The sequence below is a fragment of the Lytechinus pictus genome, chromosome 7 (assembly GCF_037042905.1).
Source record: "Lytechinus pictus isolate F3 Inbred chromosome 7, Lp3.0, whole genome shotgun sequence".
In the NCBI taxonomy this organism is placed as follows: domain Eukaryota; kingdom Metazoa; phylum Echinodermata; class Echinoidea; order Temnopleuroida; family Toxopneustidae; genus Lytechinus; species Lytechinus pictus.
Window position 1 is genome coordinate 20,728,524 of NC_087251.1, and position 21,610 is coordinate 20,750,133.

The 21,610-nt window shown below is 33.4% G+C and overlaps 1 protein-coding gene across 1 annotated transcript; it reads right to left on the bottom strand.

The window, feature by feature from the left end:
• Positions 1-651: 651 nt before the first annotated feature.
• Positions 652-21,609, bottom strand: LOC129264782 (cation channel sperm-associated protein 1-like). Its single transcript, XM_054902724.2, has 13 exons — positions 21,386-21,609; positions 15,069-15,356; positions 14,126-14,367; positions 12,327-12,440; positions 12,044-12,182; positions 9,025-9,116; positions 8,047-8,196; positions 7,200-7,263; positions 6,635-6,719; positions 5,219-5,285; positions 3,631-3,706; positions 3,206-3,320; positions 652-2,601 (listed from the first exon to the last, which is right to left on the bottom strand). Exons 2-13 carry the CDS (start codon positions 15,308-15,310, stop codon positions 2,584-2,586), a joined length of 1,404 nt encoding a protein of 467 aa, XP_054758699.2. The 5' UTR covers positions 15,311-15,356; positions 21,386-21,609; the 3' UTR covers positions 652-2,583.
• Position 21,610: the final 1 nt, after the last annotated feature.

The window sequence follows — 21,610 nt, forward strand, 5'->3', positions numbered from 1 at the left end:
GTTGACATGTGACTTTCATGTAGTTCTTTATGACATCATTGAATGTCATTGTCCTCTATGCTGCGCATCGCATTGCTTTCATTGTTGTTCGCGTTGTATATTTCACGCATTCGCGCATTTGCACTAGACTGTTCAATACGCTCTCATATTCAATGGCAAATTTTGTACAGGAGCCTATGGGATATTCAACAGATTTTGGTCATATTTGAGATACGCTCGGGTATTGAACGGGCAATTGATGCATACCAAAATAAGTGTTTTAATATATCGCTAAAACACTCTATATAGATGATAATTGTTCATTTCTTTTTCTCAAAAGTAAAACATGAAAGAGTGTATCCAGAGTTTTATTAAAGTTAGAGAAGAAAAGGAAAAATTGCAAAAATATTGGGTACCCCACTTTTGAGGCATAATTATTTATTACAACTTGTTTTTATGTAACCTTTCATCTTTCATGTATCTGACCATGAATTCAAAATTTAAAATGAACTATCTTACAAACCAAAACTAAAAAGGGATATAGTCTTCAAATTATGTGGAGTATAACAATAGGGACAAGCCTGATAGACTGCAATGTCTGTATAATAAACACATCAGTAAACAATGACATATAAATAGTAAATATGAATAAATTACTTTATTAATTTTTATGTACATATAGAATATACTATAAATAATGAAAATATATACTATTTGATATCTCAATAATTTTTTTTTGATGTGCAGCATTCACAAATTGCTTATGAAGATTCATTTTCAATATGACAATAAATTTTATTTTTTCAATAAATTATAATGGACAGTATGAACGGTTTGATGTCACCATGACCAGCTCAGACTTTTATAAATTCTATGCTATTTAGTTACATATAACTAATTCCAGTATCTGAAAGGCTTGGTTTCCTAATTTTAAAAAGAGAAATGAATACATGCACCCAATACATTAATCACAAGTTCAAACCGATAAGAAGATTATAAATGTAAGCCACTGAAAATGTGTTTGCTTATTCTTTGCTCTAGATTCTCTGAGAAAGAAAACAAAATATGAGAATTTTAAATAAAAAAACAAATGAAAATAGAAAATTGAAATAAAAAAAACACAGAAAATTTCAAGTTAAAACAAACTATCAATAAACAAGTCACCACCTTGTAAAAAAAGAAAGAAAACAAATGAAAACAAGTGGAACGTCTTTGGCAGTCTAGACTGCATTATATGATTCAAAAGAGCAGCAGCCTTGACTTAGAAAAGAATAATTGTTCTAAAAAGATAAAGAAAAAATAATAATTAAAAATTAAGTTTGCTGACCTTAAATGACCTTTGACATGACTTGTTTTTCATTTTATATCATTTGTGATATCCAATAACCATCTCATAACAGTTTCATTTTATCTGATGATAATGAATAAATATAAATTTAATATTTCCTTAACCCAGTAATCGGAAATTATACTCATCTAATTTCTGATACATGTTAACCATTATATCAAAGTTTAAATTATTAGTACTAGATTACTTGTAATTTCAACACATTCTTGAAAATTCAAAATATTCAGCTTTGCTTATTTTTTATCACTTTATTGACCAACAAATGTCCTTTGACCTTTCCCTAGAGAACTGAAATTACATTCATACACTGGCTAATGGAATATATGTGGGTATTAGGATATAGGAAATTATACTTTAGATATTGTCTATTTTTATGTTGATATAACATGTTCAGAGTCCATTGACCCTATTTGGACATTGACTTTGATCATGTGACCTTTAACACATGTCAAATGATCAGTGATACTTCATTACCTTATGTCCAAATTTCATGAAATAAGTCCTTATACTTTCAAAGTTATGATGACATTTTAAAACTTAACTTTGGTTAAGATTTGATGACGGCTATGCCGCAATTAGAAAAGCACCGCCAGTCTCACTTCTGCTATGCAGGTAAGGTGACAATGAGCTTGTCACATCATAATCAAACTCCTTCGCCCCACAGCCTCATTCAATTTTTTTGGAGCAATCCAAACTTCCGATTGCTGTAATTTTGTTATTCATTATCCAGTTATGATGGAATTTTTCAAATTTTTGCTTGTTTCTCTTCATGCTTTCTATTTTAATCAACTTAAACATGAGGGTTGCCCTTTACACCCGCCGCTAATATTTTAAAATCATGACATACTCCCTGGTTAGCCTCATTGACTTATGGTACGGAATCAGAATAAATATACACTGTATAGTGGAAGTTGCCATTGCAGTAAAAGTTTTGAGAATGGAAGGGTAATGAAAGCCTTAATGTCTTTTTCAAAGAACCAACCAGACAGGTGAATTCAGTCAGAAGTACGCTAAAATCGAGAAGGGGCAAATATTTTCGTTCATACTTCATCCTTCATTTTTGTAAAAAATGTACAAATATCTTGAATTTGGTGCCACAATTCAGATAAGGGATATATACTTCGGATCACAAGGAAAACAAAATTGTTATCATATTACCCCTAGATATAAAACTTGTTTTGCAAAGTTTCAAGAATAAAGAATTGTACTCTTTAGATGTCTCTTTCCGAATGTCTGGTCAAGGTAGCTGTTTCATTCTATGCATCATCCATCGTCTGAAAGAGAAACAGAATATCTAAAGTTAGTTCAAGAAGATTTAAGAAAAAAAAAACAAGTGTATATTTAGTTACCAATATGTGTATGGCATTTCCATTTATTAGAATGTAGGATAAAGAGCACTATTGATTGAATGCCTTGCTCAGTTTCAAGTGTCTAATGGGGCACCTTGGACCACTTAGCCACAGCACCTCCAGATTTTATGACAATCATCAAGCTGCCAAGAACGTCAAGTTATTTTCTCTTTCAGATATTTTCTAAAGGTTAGGCCAACCAGTCACTGTGAAATAAACAGCAATATGCATCTTAAGCAAGATTATATCAAAAAGTTTGTGACAACCATTTATTCCATTTTGAAATACAGGGTCAATGCAGGAAAGGAAATGACACAAAAATAATTCACATTGTTATATTTTTCTTGTTCTATTTGTTTCATAAAGGAGGGTGTATGCATTGGCATTCATATAGAAATATTGTAATTTCAAACCATATTTCAAAGTTCAGCTAATATTTTATAGATTTTTATACATTTTCTTTAGAAGCTTCCATCTTTTTTGAAGTGATAAATACACTGGAAAAGACAAGAATTCAGAGTAAACTCACATCTTGAACTAAGAGAATGACTTTGTCCAAAGTTCCTTGTTGATTACGCAAGATATGCCCATTTTGTTCAATAGCAGCAAGCAGTCGTAGGAAGTGACCAAGGTATTTCTTATCACTGTAGTATAGAACATAAAAACAAGAGGATATAGATGCATTGATAAATCATTAATTTAGATTATTAAAGCAAAATACAGAAATAATATATATATAAAAAGTCACTTGTAAGAGTGAGAAACTTATTATCTTTTTGTTTGTCGAATCTTTCTTAGAGAAAATGAAATAATTTTTGGAATCTTGCCATCCCCTCTTTTGATTGTCAAAAAAGAAAATTCTGCAAATCAAAATCAATAAACTTTTTTGTGTCCCAACCCCTTAAAATAATTCTAGATCTACCATTTGGAATACTTGAATGAGTTTATTCTTACCTTGTAGTGTAATGGTCTTCGTCATAGTAATCATCAATGGTTTTTATCGTGATGTTGGCATTAGTTATAGAAGAGACTGCATAAATGGAAACATTGAGTAGAGTACAGTTGCATTAATAAGGTGCTTTTACATTAGAGGAATAGTCCAAAACTTGTCAGGAGGCTGTTTCATAAAGACTTACGATGATAGTAACTGTGCTATTGTATGGTAATTACCATGGAAACCTTGATTGTGATTGGCTGCTAAGCCCTGTTACCATGGTAGTTTTCATGATGTCAAAGTATCCAGAGTAGTAACTCTAACGAAACAGACTCCTGGATTCAGTTACTGCTATATTACATTTACAGTGAAATGAACAAGAACCATTATCAGTGCTACAGTCCAGAATAGTCAAGAAGATCAATAAAACGTCATTGACTGACTCTGACATTTGCTCTAGTGTGGGAACTCTCTACTCTGTCATCAAGTGTTGTCTTGTCTATCCCTTGTTGCCCACAATCATAAAAGCTGATTATTATGGCAAGTTGAATAAGGAAGATCACTGAAGAGGACACCTGTCCTGCAATGTCTCAAGCCAGAGATCTAGTATCATCCCCCTTATCGGCCAACTTTCTTCTTCATTATCATTTCTTATTTTTTGTCTGTCGCCACTACTTGCTAACTCTTGACACAAATGTGTCAAGAGTGTAATACAATATTACATTGATGACAAACTAAAAATCAATTGAATCTCTGCCACCAATGGTGGAAAGCCAATAGAAATGCAGGTTTCCCTGGTAATATTTATTATAACTGATGATGGCCAAAGAAAATGAATGGTAACTCTGCTACCAATGAATCCACAATGGCAGCATCCTTTCAATCCGTCAATAGAGTACCCAAGTGATGACATCACAAAAACTTTTTTGCATTTCAGCATTTTTGATACCATATCCTGGTAGAGCATGATGAAAAACCCCCACTTTTAAAATTTTGAGAGAATCGGTCCATGGATCGAGGCCTGAGATATGACCTCATGAATACATAATCAGCCCCATTGAAGTCAATGTATTCATGAGGTCATATCTTGAGTCCCCAAGGACCGATTCCCAGCATATATGGGTTGTGGGGGTTTTTCATCATGCTCTACCAAAATATTGTTTAAAAAAAGCTAAAATGCAAACAGTGAATATTGATGACCTCACACTTCGGTATTCTATAAGCAACAACAGGTATCTTTAACAGACATCATAAGATCCATGCAGAAACCAATGAATCAATTTCCTTCATATTTCGCATGCTTTGAGAATAATCTTAAAATCCTACAATGACAAACAATATACCTACATCATGGGTCATTTTACAAAGATTTAATTCTGAATATGATTGGTATTTAATAATAATTCCCAGCTGTGTGTGGTATATAACGCTAACGCATCACTGATTAGTCAGACCATGCTCAGGGAATGTGCTGTCAAAATCATAATCATGTTAATTGCACGTTCACACTTAATAAGCTTGACTGTTTATAGTTGTTAGTTGTTGACACTTATCATAACTTTTGTGAAACTCTTCCCTGGTTAGAAATAGAGGAGAAATGATGATTACCTGTTGGTTTAGCAGCCAGTGGATTTGAATGTGTTCCATCATCAAACAGAGCATCTTCCGCCTCTTTCTAGGAATGCAAGAATTCAAGAAAGGTCAAAGGATTTGTGAATTATGCATTAAGTTTTCATTTTGACAATGGCTTAAATGGTGTAATTCAGGAGAAGTAACATAGTGCCTTTTCATTTGCCGATATGTATATTATGTATAGAAAGAGAAAATAAAGAGACAAAACAAATGGCTGGAGTATGTCTGCATTTCAGTAGCTGTTAAAACATTAATTTTTCACTAACTTTGTGGAAATAAGATAGGAAATAGGTATGATCATTTTTAAATTACCAGTTCATTCTATCAAGCTTATACTCAGAAGTGAAACACCAAAAAGGCAACCAATGCAAATGGAAAACTTTTAGAGAATCCAGATGAAAATAAACATGTTTATCAGACACACTGTTAAAGGGATGGTCCAGGGGAGTGTTTCATCAACATTTTTATCCGACAAGTTGTCAGATCTGATATCTTTCCTTGATGTTGATTGGCTAAGAAGCACTGTTACTATGGCAACTGTCGGATAAAATGGGACTTGTCGGATAAAACGTCTGACAAGTCCTTTCATGAAACGCTCCCAAGGTTGGAGATATTTATATCTCAATAAACAGAGTCAAATTCAGAGCAAAATGCTGAAAATTTGATCAAAATCGGATAACAAATAACAAAGTTATTGAACTTTAAATATTTGCATTATTCCGGTGAAACAGTTCTAGGCATGTCTTCATGAATATCCATTAGGTGGGCTGATGATGTCATATCCCCACTTGTTCCTTTGTATTTTACTATATGAAATTAGGTTTATTCCAAATTTTTCTACCAAGATCTAAAACAACTGGAATGACAACTGATTAAGTGCATTACTTATTTATTGCTGCAACTTATTTCATCATAGTGGAGACATATCATTTACACATGTATGAAAAAATGAATCAATTATGTTTTCATGTAATAAAATAAGAAAAAAGAAAGTGGGGATAGGACATCATCAGTCCACCTAATGAATATTCATGATGATGTACATATAACTGTTTTCACAAAATATTGATAAACTTTAAAATTCAATTACTTCATTATTTCTTGTCCTATTTTGATGAAATTTTCAGCATTTTACTCAGTGAATTTTACTCTATTTATTTAGATATAAATATTTTTAGCCCGGACTAAGTGAAAAGTTATTAAGTGGGATTAAGAAGCTAAATGGAAAATCACCTAAAAGTTTATAAGATGATGTTAGTGAGCTATGTGTCAAGGAGTTTATTCGGTTATTAGACCAACTGTATTTGAAGTGGATCTATGACTTTATTAGATGAGACCAGATGGGCTTTAGACAAAATGGGATTAGGCTAGTTAGAAAGTAACTTGACTTACCAAGGCTGCTTTTCTGAGAGCCTCCTTTTCACTGGCTGCATCCAAGGTCAGTTGGAAATTATCTACCAATACTGCTACAAACAGACTAGAAATCAAAACAACAAATAACAATAATACTGTAATGAATGGAGTAAATCATTCCTTTTTATGTTTGAATTAATGAATGAACGAACAAAAAAGTGAATAAAACCAAAAAAACAAAATAATTAAAATTAAATGCTTCCGTTCAGTAAATATCAATCTGATGGGTAAATTAATTCTCAGATTACATGGGTGAAATCCTGGGATTTCCTGGTTAAATAAAATAGACATAAATAAATTTATAAAGTTACTGTAGTGATCATAAAATCATATCTAAAACCCTTTGAACAGAATGTGTTGTTAAAAAGCTTATTTTACTATTTTACAATCAAATTGTTGTACTTGTACACATTTAAGCTTGATGAAAATAATATTACCAAAAAGATTTGCAATCTTTAAAATTCTCAATTTCTATGTTTTCACATAAATGATATTTTTCCTCAAAGTTATATTTTCACATATTCTTTAAAGTCCCCTTACTTACTTGAGAAAGATGAAATACTCCAGACCGATGTAGGTTATCAGGTAGAAAATAATGTGAAAGTTATCTGTTAAAAAATATACACACATATATAATTAAACTATAATTGGCCTGTGATCAAACTGAGACTGTAATGTTTACACTGCAAGATGGCGCTAGAGACATCTACCTCGGATGGTAGAGTGATGCCAATAGAAATTTATTTTGTAGGTCAAATGAAGCTTCAAATATGAAGTCTCACTCCAATAATTTTGAGACCTATGCCTTTTTTAGTGTGCATACACCTTGTTATAAACAATATTGTATGAATATATGTGTGGTGTAAGTCTTTTCATACATTTTCTCTGCATCTCTACAAATGTGGCTGAATAACTGACTGACATATCAAGAGTGACTTGTATATAGGAGATCATTGTTTGACATATTATTCTGAATCCCCGCTGCAAGCACTTATAAAAATAACACTTGGTGGCAGCAGTTTGAATACAGTACATCACCCCCCAGAAAAGATAAAAATATATTTAGCACACTTTATTATTATCAATAACTTGAGTCTGGATATATGATCTTAAGCCAACACTTTAGTCATTTAGGATTATATCCATTTAGGAATATTCATTTAGGTTTATAAATCACTGCATGTATGCATGCTGACTGTTTCCTTTAGGATCAGCCATTGCTGTGTGGTGAATATGAATATTTTCCATTTTGGATCACTAATAATACAGTGAACATTATCCATCAGAGCGAAATTCCACACCAATAACACATTGTATGTAACAGCTAGGTCCTATGCTTGGGGCAGCTGCCATTAAACTCAATTCCCTGGAGCAGTCTTATCAAATCTTACTTGGATCTCTAGCTACGGCATCAGAGTAGATATAGAACCAATCATCCAATGTAAGAAGTTGGAACAGAGTTAGAGCAGCGGATCCAATGTTTCCAAATCTCTCCTTGTCAATCTCAGCATACAAACCGCGACCAATCACAGCAAAGATATCTGAGGATAGTTGGTCAATGGAATAATCACATTGATGAAATACACTATTCCCCAATTAAATTTAATTTTCGCAAGCATTGAAAATAAATTGTAACTTTCCAAAAAGCTCTTAGTGCAGATTTGTCTATTAAATGATAATTATTCTCTTAATTCACGAGAGCAAACAATTTCTTACCCCCTCAAAAAAACAATACTAATTTTTCTTTCAATTTCCTACATTTTGTCCAATTAAATGAACATGAAAGCTGTTTGAAATAATTTCACTTTCTTTTCTGGATGCCACAGAATTTCATAGAGAAAAGTGCCAAAATCAAAGCAAGGAAACATGCATTTCTTACTCATCCTTGTTTTGCACAAAACTATTTTGGATATCACAACTTCGTAAATTAATTTACCTTCCTACTAAGATCTAAAAGATGCATGAAAACTTAGATCTTCAGCCCAAAGCAACCAAATACTCATCTTATTAATGATCTACAATACCAGCCTCAAGTATTCTTTTAAATGTCAAGAACCTCTATTTATAAATTAAGCATTATCTTAATTTATTGTTAGTATATTGGGCCCTGTCTTAAAAGGAGCTGTAATTGATTTAACATTGATCTCACGTATGGGTAGCCATTTAAAAAGCATAATGCCAACTGGCAGTAGTAATGATGCATACACCAGTGTACATCATCTATCCAGCGAACAATGCTCTACATGCTTATTGCAGATAGCAAATTATGGAGTACCTGCTTTCCATAGTTATGATTTGGATTAGTTATAACTTAATATATTAAGGCAAACATTGCCATTGTCTAAACTCGTTTCCATTGAAAAGGATACAGAGAAAGAGAGAGATGAGCATGATGATGGCTCCCATGGACTGAACTGATTCAAGACAAGTATTCATGATGACCTGCAAGCTTCGTAGAAACCTAGTACATGGTAGGGGAGAGAATAATCAATGCTTTCATGTATCAATTATGCACTGGTCAATCCTCAGTCTTCATATATCAGGGCCAGCATTTAATAATTAAAGTTATTTGCTCTGAAAATTACTTGGATGGTGTTCAGTTCCTAAATTAGTTATTAACCCTAAGTTTCAGAACACTTCTCAAAGAAACTAACATCAATATTTAAGAAATCTCATTGGCAGGTAAAGATTTTTTGTTGGCAGATATAATGAGTTACAAAACATACAGTAGAATTGTGGTGAGACTTGTTCATCATTTAGCAACAACAATGCTTTTCAGGTATTAAGGCTCAGATTAGCTTACTATTAAGTACTATAACTTTAGAATATAATTTGAATAATACTTCTTAGGCAAGTAAAAGTTTTGCTTAATTCATATCTTCTTCTTCCTGTTACTGCAGGCAAACTCTTCAATCAAGATATAATTGAATTAACTGCTAAATTTATCACAACAACAACACATTTCAACCCTAGAGATGTATAAACACTCTTAAAAAAAAGTAACTGAATAGCCCGGGACATTAAAGTTTGTGTGGCTGCATTGGTCTATGTAGGGGAAGGCGGGTAAGTTGAGCGTATGGGCAAGTTGAGCCACCACCCCCAGGCCAATAATGAATGAGTCAGACATTGTGGTGGTGTCATGTATTGATGACCCATTACATAACCCTTTATCCCACCACATTGTTTTCGACTTTGAAACAAAAAGTACTTTTTAGAGGGAAAAATACAAATTTCAGCCAAAAAAGTAAAAAAAGGGTGTAAAATAGATCAGTGCTTTTTACCCACACACGTATTTAAATATAATAAAGAAATAACAAAATTGTTAGTCCAGATACGGATCTTCATTCTTGTCATAGTCTTTTACATGATGGATGCATAAGAAATGTGTGGATGTGAAAATATCGCATTAAGTTCGGACTGGGGTACTTTGAGCCAGCCAACATGGGGCAAGTTGAGCCATGGTAATTCTTATGGTAATGTATAATAAATAAAAAAACCTTGAAAAGCCATTGATATGCAGGCAGAATGGTGCAAATTCACATGGCAGTTCTTTTACTTTAAGAGGATGTTAGTATTTATAGAGAATTAGCAAGTGAAAAGACTTGAAATAAAAAATTGACATGCTGGTTCTTCCGGCATACATTTTGTACATAGTTTTTGTGGCTCAACTTACCCCAGAAGGTGGCACAACTTACCCCACAGATGGGGCAAGTTGAGCCATTTGACATCGTTTTTTTCAAAGGCCAAAATGAATTTCAGTGTGGGGGTAGAAAGTTATATATAGGTGAAAAATATATCCCAAGAATCAAATTTAAGGCAACGTACTTATTTCTACAATATTATTAGTCATATCAATTCTAACATGCAAAATGCAAAAAGTGTCCCAACTTACCCCGCCTTCCCCTAAATATTTGAATGATATTATTAAAACAGAAATGTACATGGAATTTGCACTTTAAAGAAACATTATTGACTTACATGTAGGCATGTGATATTGCCAAAAAATATAATATATGTATACAGCAACCTTTCTTATTCATTAAACATAATGTACTTTAAAAAGGAAATCTTCATAATGAGGAGTAGAAGTCAGACAAACCGCTACAAACGACAGACATCCTAAGATTCATTTGAATGGTGTTATACAGGAAATCATGAAGTGGTTTAGATTGTTTGGTCACCAACAACGATTGCCTTCCTTTAATATACTGTGTTAATTGCTCTCATCCACTGTTTAGGCATGTTAAACTATGACATCATACAAAACCCCATCAGAGGTGACATACACTGACTTCAAAAGACCAGGGGGGGTGCTTCACAAAGAATTAAGTATGCAGTAACACTTAAAAGTCTATGCGTATGCTGATATAATATGTAACCTGCAATCTTATTGATCAATCACAGTAGTGCGCATCCTCTTAGCATGATCTGACCAATGCGGTCATGCCTTTTATACTGCACGCACGAGGCATTTAAGTGTGATTCTAAGTCATACGTGAATCTTTGTGAAACACCCCCCCCCCCCCCCGATCTTTTAATACAAAGGCTTGCTTACAGACAATATCCACAACCATTTCTTATTTCTTTATCGCAAATCCTACAATGACATATTCATATTTATCTTCCTCAATAGCAGTGATTCTGACCCTGATTCATCTGAAAGTTACAATTATTATAACTACTTCTGAAAAAGGGATATACTCAGGACTGCAAATAATATAAGTAAAAAAATCAAAATTCACCAAGCAAAATGCTAGATATATCATTTAAATCAGATGACAACTAAAAAAGTTATTGAATTTTAAAGTATAGCAATATTTATTCTAAAATGCAGGCTGTCGTGAATATTGAATTGGTGGACTGATGATGTCATATCCTCACTTTCTTTCTTCCTATCTGATTCATGATATCATTACTATAGATCTCCACCTCGGAATAGTTTACTAGATAGGTGGTGCAAATAAATGCTGTGTTTATTATTATCTTCATACATGTGTGCATGATATGTCTCTCTTGTAACAAAACAAAATGCAGTAATGATTATGTTACACATGAAAACAAAATTTCCATCCATTTTTTTTTTTTCATTTTTAATGGAAATAATTTGAATAAATATAATTATATATAATGAAATACTAAATAAGTGGGATATGATGTCATTAGATTATTCATTGCATATTCATGTAGACATGCAAAGAACTGTTTCACCAAAATAATGTCAACTTTAAAATGTCATAATTTTCTTATTCCTTGTCCGATAATGATGAAATTTTCGTTGTTTTGTTTGTCTGATTTCACTTTATCTGTTTACATCATATTATTTTCAGCCTGGAGTACCCATTTAACTATTAATTATGGTACAAGCTTTGAATATAAAATTGTGCTGACCTGACTGTTCTGAGAACCCTTAGAGCTTTCAATGCTCGCATGGCTCGGAAGATACTCAAGATGGCAAGGATCTGAACAGTACCCCCGTAGAAGATCTCGATCCCAAAGTCAGCAACATTGGATACCACAATCAGGAAGTCTGGAAAAAGCAACCAAATCAACGTATAAATCCACACAGTTCACATTCAGAATTGTTTTTTTATTATTGAATGAAGGCCTTTACTGTTGTACAAAATGAAAAGTTTTTAAAAAGTGAAATTGAAAATATATATAGGATTCTCACCCATAACATTCCACATTTCTTTGAAGAAGTCCCAATGCCAAACATAGATCTTGAGAGCAGACTCCATGAAGTAGACGACAAGAAGAATGTAGTCAATAAACTTGAAATGCCAACCTGTCAAGACAAAAATAAATTAATGATAGAACAAACATATTAACTGTTTTACAAGTACTTTCATTTCTATTTTTATTGTGGCTTCATGCAGGTGCAGTCATCATGTACCCCAATTATAAAATATGCATCCATGCATGCAACTTGTTCTAAAATACCTGACGAGTACAAGTTAAAATATCATAATTGTCTTTGCCTTACATTTCATTTATTCAGTACTTCATTCTCTCTCATGTAAGGACATTCCACAGTTAAATGAAATCCATGTCATTTTTGCCAAATTTTGCAATTACTTTTGCACCTATATATTTCAAATATGCAAAAAATTTAAATGTTTTTTTTTTGCTATTGAGCTTTGAAGTTCACCCATTTGAAAGGTCTCAAGAAATATGTAATAAATATAATTGTGCAGATTTCGACCCCACCAGATCACTACATTGAGTGTATACCTCTATTAGTCAGTCAAAATCCATCTAAATTTTACCATTTTTAGGTTATAGTTTAGAATTATATACTTAAGATAAAGAATCCACTCATATTGCTATTTGTTAAATCTTTTAAGAGTGGCAGCACCTTAGATTTTGAAAATAAGGAGTGAAAGATGACAAAAACATATCTAAAAATTCGAAATTTATTTAACAAATTTAGGAAGTACAATAAATGCTGCACTTTATTCAAACCCATGTCATTTTCACAGAATTTTGAATGGCTGTAGAGAAAGGTATACTAAAGAGGTGTGAACATTAAAAATTGGGGGTTCATGTGCTTGTTTTCAAACTATCAGCACTTTTTTGGAACAAATGTGCTTTTGAAAATACAAAAAAATGTGTCAAAAAGCTTTTATCTACATAAAAGAAAATTCTACACCACTATCCCATTTAATCAAACTTGAGGTCATATTCATCATACTTCACAGCACAGCAAAGTAAAGTATTATGAAGAGGTAGAGGGCGTTTAAAAATTTGGTCCACAGATTATTTTCAGCTAATGGCTTCATAAAAATCACATGAAGGTTTGCTGTTAAAGTGCCGATGACAAGAAAAATCAGCTGATTACTCAACACCTTCTGATTCTTGCCTCTCAAACAGAGGGTCGTGGGTTCGAATCCTAGCCATGGTGTGTTTTCCTTCAGCAAGAAATTTATCCACACTTTGCTGCACTCGACCCAGGTGAGGTGAATGGGTACCCGGCAGGATTAATTCCTTGAATGCTTGAGCGCCTAGGCAGCCCAGCTAAAGCCGGGGTAATAATAGCAGGGCCCGCTGGGAGAAAAGTTTTCGGAACTGAAGTGGCTACCCTGGGTAAATATACCACTATTATTATTATCATGAACACCTGTTAACTTATATTGTGACATCAACGCACATGGCTTAAATATGAGCAGATAACTCAGGAACTTCCTTAAAAGTAAGGAAAACAACATCAGTGTAAGAAATACATCTGAAATATAAGCACTCCTGTTAGATTTTTATATTATTCAAATTCTGGTTTCAAACTTTCCCAGTTATTAGAATTAAATCTCTATGTCATGAATGAATAGTAAAATACAGATCATTTTCAGTGTACAGAAAATGAAAAATTTCAGATTCCATTAATTTTTCGTACGTCCCAGAAATCATATGGTAATTTGACTAAATATATCCAGTAGAAACCAACAATGCCTTGTGTGTAATGAATGATAGACCCACCTGCTCTAACTTCAACAACACTGAATGTGAGAGCACACAGTATGAATGTATTGAACAAGATAATGCAGAGGATGAAACCGGTAAAGATAGGAGACTCTGTCAAATCATAGAGCTGACGTCGTAAGAATCCCGCATCTCGGAGGATCTTGTCTCTTCTGGTCTGAAGTTCCACCTTTTCATTATCCTCCTGTTTGTTGATGCCATGAGCTTGATAGGCATGTGCACTTCGCATCGAATCTAGTCTGTAAAACACACAAATTAACAAATATTTATATCAGGCCCCCATCTATTTGACACTAGCATCAGACCTGCCAGAGCATTGTACTCTACAAATCCCTCCTCGTCTGCTTAGATAGGGACTCTCTCTGAAACTATGAAACTTGATGACTCCATTCTGTCATTGAATGTGCACACACTTAATACTTGGCCTTTGAATTTGCTATCAATTATGATTCAACTCTAAAAGTAAATATGAAACATTATAATACCCTAATATTGTCTATACAGTGTAAACTTAAATATATTTTATTTCTGGTCTGTGACATCTCTAAATAAAAAGCCTGGATGCTGACATGAGACATAAGAAAGTGACAGGATGAAAGTTAAATTTTGGCCTTAACCATTTTTAGCATTTTTCAGTATTCCATGGAAACAAAGAATAGAACAATTACGAAATTTCCATTTCACCAAAAAAAAGTTGGATGCATCTGAATGACATGAGTTGAAGACAACTGAGTCTCATGTGTCATATGGAAAAAAACATTTGTTGTAATGACCAGAAAAAATAAGAAGATGAGTAGACTCTACAAGTATTATAGGGAATGTGTGACTAAAGGGCTAGGTATCAAGGGGTAAATGTGTTCGCCTTCATGAGTAAAAAAAATCACAATTTCTAAGGCTCAAAGACAAAGTTAAAAGCGAGTGTGCATTCAGGTAACCTCACCTCACGAGTGTCGCCCCATCTAACTTGTTATCTGAGGGACCCTTTTCCTGAAGATGTTGAAGATGGGCTGGTAGGACAACACTCTGGGGTGCAACCATATGCCTCCTTGCAGCTAATCTTGATACGGGCTGAGCAGCAGCAGCAGCCTTCTTACGGTGATTCCGCATCACATTGCGATGGTAAGAGAGGGACATCAAAAAGGTGGCAGAGTTATCCTCTGCTTGATCATCTTCTGAAGCCATGGTTAGAGTTGTGTTCGCATCAATGACTTATCCTTTGACTTGAGATCTATTGATTAAAAAAAAATCATATTCATAATCAATATTAAAGTAGAACCATGATCCAAGTGCTTCGTGGACAGTTTATTACCCCTGTCATCTAATCAAATAATGACAACCTGCACATAAGCCCACACACATTTTCCACTCCCTGGAAGATTTAGTATTCCAAGTGGTCACCATGTCAGGCATCCAACATGCTGAGTAAACTAAGCACCTACATGTATTATCTAGGAAAACATCTTGAATGTCCCCAATGTAGAATATAAGCCAATTACCTTTTGTTTTTAAGTGAGAAGAATTATCAGTCTATATTGTCGTACAGTTTTGCTTACTAAGTCTAGATCTACTTTAGATAGTAAATTAGTAAATTTGAAGGTGATTTTTTTTTTCTTTTTACAAACATACGACAGGAAAGAATTACCAATTACCTTTTGTTTTTAAGTGAGAAGACTCATCAGTCTATATTGTTGAACAGTTTTGCTTACTATTTAAAGTCTAGATCTACTTTAGATAGTAAATTAGTGAATTTGAAGGTGATTTTTTTTCTTTTTACAAACATAAGACAGGAAAGAATTACCAATTACCTTTTGTTTTCAAGTGAGAAGAATTATCAGTCTATGTTGTTGAACAGTTTGGCTTACTAAGTCTAGATCTACTTTAGATAGTAAATTAGTGAATTTGAATGGGATTTTTTTTCTTTTTACAAACATAAGACAGGAAAGAAGGTTTTAATATATATAGTCTTTTTGAGTTTTTCAGAGTTCAAACGTTAAATTCTCTAACTACTATACAGTTATTGAGTAATTCAAGCAGTCACCATGTGAGGCATCACACATGCAGAGTAAACTAAGCACCCTACTATCTAGGAAAACATCTTGAATGGCCCAATGTAGACTATAAAGCAGTTACCTTTTGTTTTTAAGTGAAAAGACTTATCAGTCTATATTGTTGAAGAGTTTTGTTTACTAAGTCTAGATCTACTTTAGATAGTAAATTAGTGAATTTGAAGGGGATTTTTTTTCTGTTCACAAACATAAGACAGGAAAGAAAGTTTCAGTTTTTCTTTTTTAGTTTTTCAGTGTTCAAACATTGAATTCTCTATTAACTACTAATACAGTTATCCACTACCCAGTATCCACAACATTCTTGAAATTAAATTCTATGCACATACATGTACGCACCTATATAAATCTTAACTCACTTTATGCCGTAAACAGCACTTAGTATCCTCTGGACAAGGCGCTATTGAGCTATCAGTTGAAGTAGTAAGTGACACAGAAAGCTGAGACAAGTATGCAATGTCCGCAGACAGACTTATGGGGCATTGCAAGAAAGTGAAGAAACTGGCATTCAATTGCAAGTCAATATGGGGTCTTAATTATCATGAAAATTCCAGCAATTAAGTGCAATTTTTTACTCGATTGCTGGTCTGCTTTTTCAACAAGAAGTAAAAATTCATTTGCTATAGATAAAATTGATCTATTAGTTACGAATTATAAATTTTCAGAAATTTGGTTGTGATTGAAAATTTTGTTCTTGAAACACCAATAAGGCAGATAAAATCAACATCTTTTGCTCTGCCTTTGCTTCAGGGTTTATTAATATACATATATCAAATAATTGTGAGGGTTTGTTCTTTGTAATATTGCTTAGCTTTACTTTTCAATCAAAATTATGAAATTGTTGATGTCAGTGTCTACTTCAAACTTTTCATGAAATAAAGCTTGCAAGTTTTATTAAGTTATCTTCTCTTCCATACCCCTGTCCTGGAACTTCTTCAAGTTACTCTGAGTATAAGGCAAATTTCTTTACAAAGTGACCACCATGGTCATCCACATAAATTATTTTTTTTAAAGGACCCTTAACATGTAATCTTGTCTCACTCTTAGTCTACCCTAACCTAGACAGGAAGACAAACACTGTCGCTTTTCAACAGCAATTCATGTAATTGTATGAAAAAGGGGCCCATGTCTGTGCACCAAGAAAAACAAAATATTACACATGGATTTCTTTAAAACTCCATAACAAATTTGCATTTGATATTGTTCCATATATTTTCATGAGTACTAATTTGTGCCAAAATCTTATTAAAAATAAATTTGCAGCAAATTATATATGGTTTTCTTGCAAAAAACTGTGGCCAGTCATTTTCAGATTTAAATAGGCCTAAACATTGCCTATGTCTGCGCACCCATTCACTTTATACAAAATGCCTGTAATTCAATATTATTTCAATCATCAGTTTGACTCAGAAAATCAGAATTTGATTAAATGAATATTATAAGTGTACAGAATGTCTTCGCTGCATGTCTCCAGTGTTAGAATCATGCATATCTGCATATACACAGACTTAGGGTACCTTGCCATATGCCATAGAGAGCACCCCGATGTCCTAATTTTTGAAAATTGATAACCTGGGGCGGTATTCTGAAAATCGTGTCAACTTTCGTGTTAAATATCGTGTTATCTCTCTGATTTAACACGCCCCTAACATACCCCCAAATCGGTATTCTGAAAACCGTGTTACCTGCATGTTATCTCATTTCGTGTTATCTATAGCTCCTCCCACTCTACATCTATTTAATCCAATCAAATGCGCTGTTAAAGAAACTAATCGCGCAAAATTTTCAGGGAAAAGGGAACGTGCGCACGCGACACGAAGCCTGCATTGTGACATCATTTTGTAAGCGCATACAGCTAAATAAAAGTTAGAGCTAGAAAGAGACGTGGGGAGGGGTATGTTTTCATACTTCACAAGATAACAAAATAGTAACATAATACAAGAAATTGATTGTTTCAGACAGCATGGATACGAAATTATAACAGGAGACAGAGGCCTCGATCGAATGTGCAGCGGGCAGGGGACGATCGCCCTAAAATATGGGGGCAAGCATAATTTATACATGCCCCCAATAATTTTGAGAACTTGAAAAATAAAAATGCAAATTTTGAAAAGCATGAAAAGCACTTTAAGAAAAATTATATCTGACATTGAAATATCAAACACAAAATTGTATTTTTTTTCTATATTATAATTTGATGCGTATAGCGATTAGCCATGCAAAAAAAAAAACACTTTTGACCGCCCCCTCCCCCCCCCCCCCCCCCCATCCGAAGCATATAGATTGACTGGCATGATAGATAAATTGAGAATAACCTAGAAGCATTGAGTTTTTAAAAAAATAATCATTGGAGCTATATACCGGTAATCATTGAAAAAGGGTTTTTAAAATGTGAATATCATAGAAAAGTTTCCCAATCGCTAATTCCATTCTTTTGAATTTTTGTTTGTGCTTTTTTTTAGACATTTTGTAACTTTCTTCCTCTCCTTTTGTCTTTTTTATATTATGGCAAAAAGTAACCAAATAAATAACTCATGATCATATATGATAATTAATCCAAATCAAAGATGCATTTAAAGTGTATTTTCATAGGAAATTCCAAAGAAATTGTTGTTTAATCATTGTTGGTAGAGACTAAAGGTAGATGGAAAATAAAGCTGGAAAAATGAAAGAAAATTACAGTAAATCCTGCCAAACGATAGCTATTATGTTCTTTTTGACGTTTGCGTCTATTAGAAAAAGTGCAGCCATCGTCATCCCCAACTTAACCTCTCCTTAACGCAGTGTCAAATTTTCGTGTTATCTTCGAACAAAATTTTAGCTAACACCATTTTCAGAATACCAAATTTCGTGTTATCTTCCTCCCTAACACCGCGTATGGGGGTTGCGCGTTGCGCACTGCGTATTTCATGACCTACGCAGTGTTACCACCTGGGCCACATGTTTTTCATGCTAACACGATTTTCAGAATACCAATCGTGTTAGCTAACACCATTTTTGTGCTAACACGGTATTCAGAATACCACCCCCGGGGGATATTCTGAACATTGTCTTTTCTTAAAATTTTATCTTTTTTCAGATATGACAGAATTGGTACAATGTATAGTATTTTGGTGGATGTTACAACTTTTGTCCAATCAAAATTGTCATAAATTTTGTCTCTTCTCTATAGCATGCACAAAATAATAAGCGAATTCATACATGCATAATCCTATTCCAAGCAAATTATAAAACTTGACAGGGCCTAGCAGTCATAAATTTTGCAATTTCTTTTAGTAACATTATATCCTGATACTACATAGTTCCTGACTGTATGTTAAGCACACATTGATATTGTTTGAATTAGACTGCTGCATTTAGTTTCACTTATCATCCATGACAATTTCAAAAATATTTTTTCATGCTACAAGTAATTAGGCCTTACATACTAGATCCAATTCCTCTTTTTCTCTCTTCTCTAGAAATTTTTCTCATCTTTATTTTAAATAGTTCTTAAAGGTCAAATCCACCCCAGAAAAATGTTGATTTGAATAAATATAGAAAAATCAAACTACATGTAGGCATAACGCTGAAAATTTCATCAAAATCGGATGTAAAATAAGAAAGTTATGGAATTTTAAAGTTTCGCTTATTTTTCACAAAACAGTGATATGCACAACTCTGTGACATGCAAATGAGTCAGTCGATGATGTCCATCACTCACTATTTCTTTTGTTTTTTATTGTTTGAATTATACAATTTTTAATTTTTTACAGATTTGACAATAAGGGCCAACTTGACTGAACCATATACAGTATTAAACAACGCTAACTACACATGTTCCAGGAGGAATTAATCGTTGTTTCGCTTGACAATGAGGAGAAAATTAGAATATTTCTTATTTCACATAATAAAGTGCAAAAGAAATAGTGAGTGGATGACGTCATTTGCATACCGAACTGGATGTGAATAGAACTGTTTTGTGAAATAAAGCGAAATTTTAAAAAGACATAGCTTTCTTATTTTACATCCGATTTCAATGAAATTTTCGGTGTTACGTTTTTTGGATTTTTCTCTTATTCAAATCAACTTTTTGTTGGGGTGGACTTGTCCTTTAAGTAAAACTTTAGGCCTAGACCTATTTTTTTCAAATTTCTATGATATATTTAGTACACTTTAAAGGGATGGTCCAGGCTGGAGATATTTATATCTCAATAAATAGAGTAAAATTCACAAAGCAAAATGCTGAAAATTTGATCAAAATCAGATAACAAATATCAAAGTTATTGAATTTTAAAGATTTGCATTATTCTGGTGAAACAGTTCTAGTCATGTCTTAATGAATATTCATTAGGTGGGCTGATGATGTCATATCCCCACTTTTGTATTAAGTTTATTCAACATTTTTCTTCCAAGAACTAAAACAATTGGATTGACAACTGATTAACTCTAGACTTAACGTGCCATGAACACATATCTGTGCATCCACTGGAGTGCCACAAACACATTTTCATGCAATGGTCATACAGCTATTGTTATGCCTATTGCATTTTGAGGAGTGCATTGCATGCACAAGTGATTCCATTGTTCAGTTCAGCTTAAGGTCAAGAGGTTTAAATTATTCAGGAGTAATTCCCTTTTTTTTTAATAAATAAAACAATTAAATATAGACTCTGAAAAAAAAAGGCACTCGCTGATTACAGTAAATGGCACATTAAGAGTTTAGTGCATTAATAATAATAGTTATTTATTGCCACAACTTATTTCATCATAATCATAATGGAGACACATCATTGTACACATTTATGAAAATATGAAAACAATTATGACATAGGCCTATCCGATTTTGATGAAATTTTCAGCATATTGCTCTGTGAATTGAGTTTTTTTTAACTATATTTATCTAGATAAAAAACTTTTCAGCCCAGAGTATCCCTTTATTAACTGTTACTCATATTTTGTGAAATAAAAAGAAATGCATGTTAAATCTTATTCTTAACCCAAATTGTTTGATGCGCAGACTTGAGACTGAGTCTCTCTAAGTAACCATGGAGGTAGAATGCTTTAACTACTCTCGGCCTCAAGACAAAATTCAAGACGATCTCGCATGTGATTGTGAGACTGACTGAGCAGTGAGCTGATCGACTGGTCTGGCTCTGCCTCTGGGCCGGGTCCCAATAATCATGATAATCAGCTTTCTTTAGTTGTTTCTTACCAAACCTGCAGTTGCAGTTAAGGCAGTCAATGATGATTAAACCGGTGTTTGGAGCAACCCACTGAGTCTTGAATTATTTCTGTCCTCTGAAATGAAGCAAGTGCAATTTAGAATGATGATCTTTTAACTTTTTGTTGCTGAATTAAACACCGGCTGTTATTTTCAAGTCAAATCAGCTGTTTCATCAAAACAAATCGAATCTCGCGCGAGCGCGCGCTCTGGTTA

Bases quoted from the DNA above. Each gene is read 5' to 3' on its own strand.
- LOC129264782 (XM_054902724.2), bottom strand. From the start codon at position 15,310: ATGGCTTCAGAAGATGATCAAGCAGAGGATAACTCTGCCACCTTTTTG. The intron at 7,264-8,046 runs GTAAGATTTGAT...ATTTTTTAACAG, and splicing joins TGCCGTAGCTAGAGATCCAA to ATAACTTTCACATTATTTTC. The intron at 3,707-5,218 runs GTAATCATCATT...CCATTTATGCAG, and splicing joins ACTGGCTGCTAAACCAACAG to TCTCTTCTATAACTAATGCC.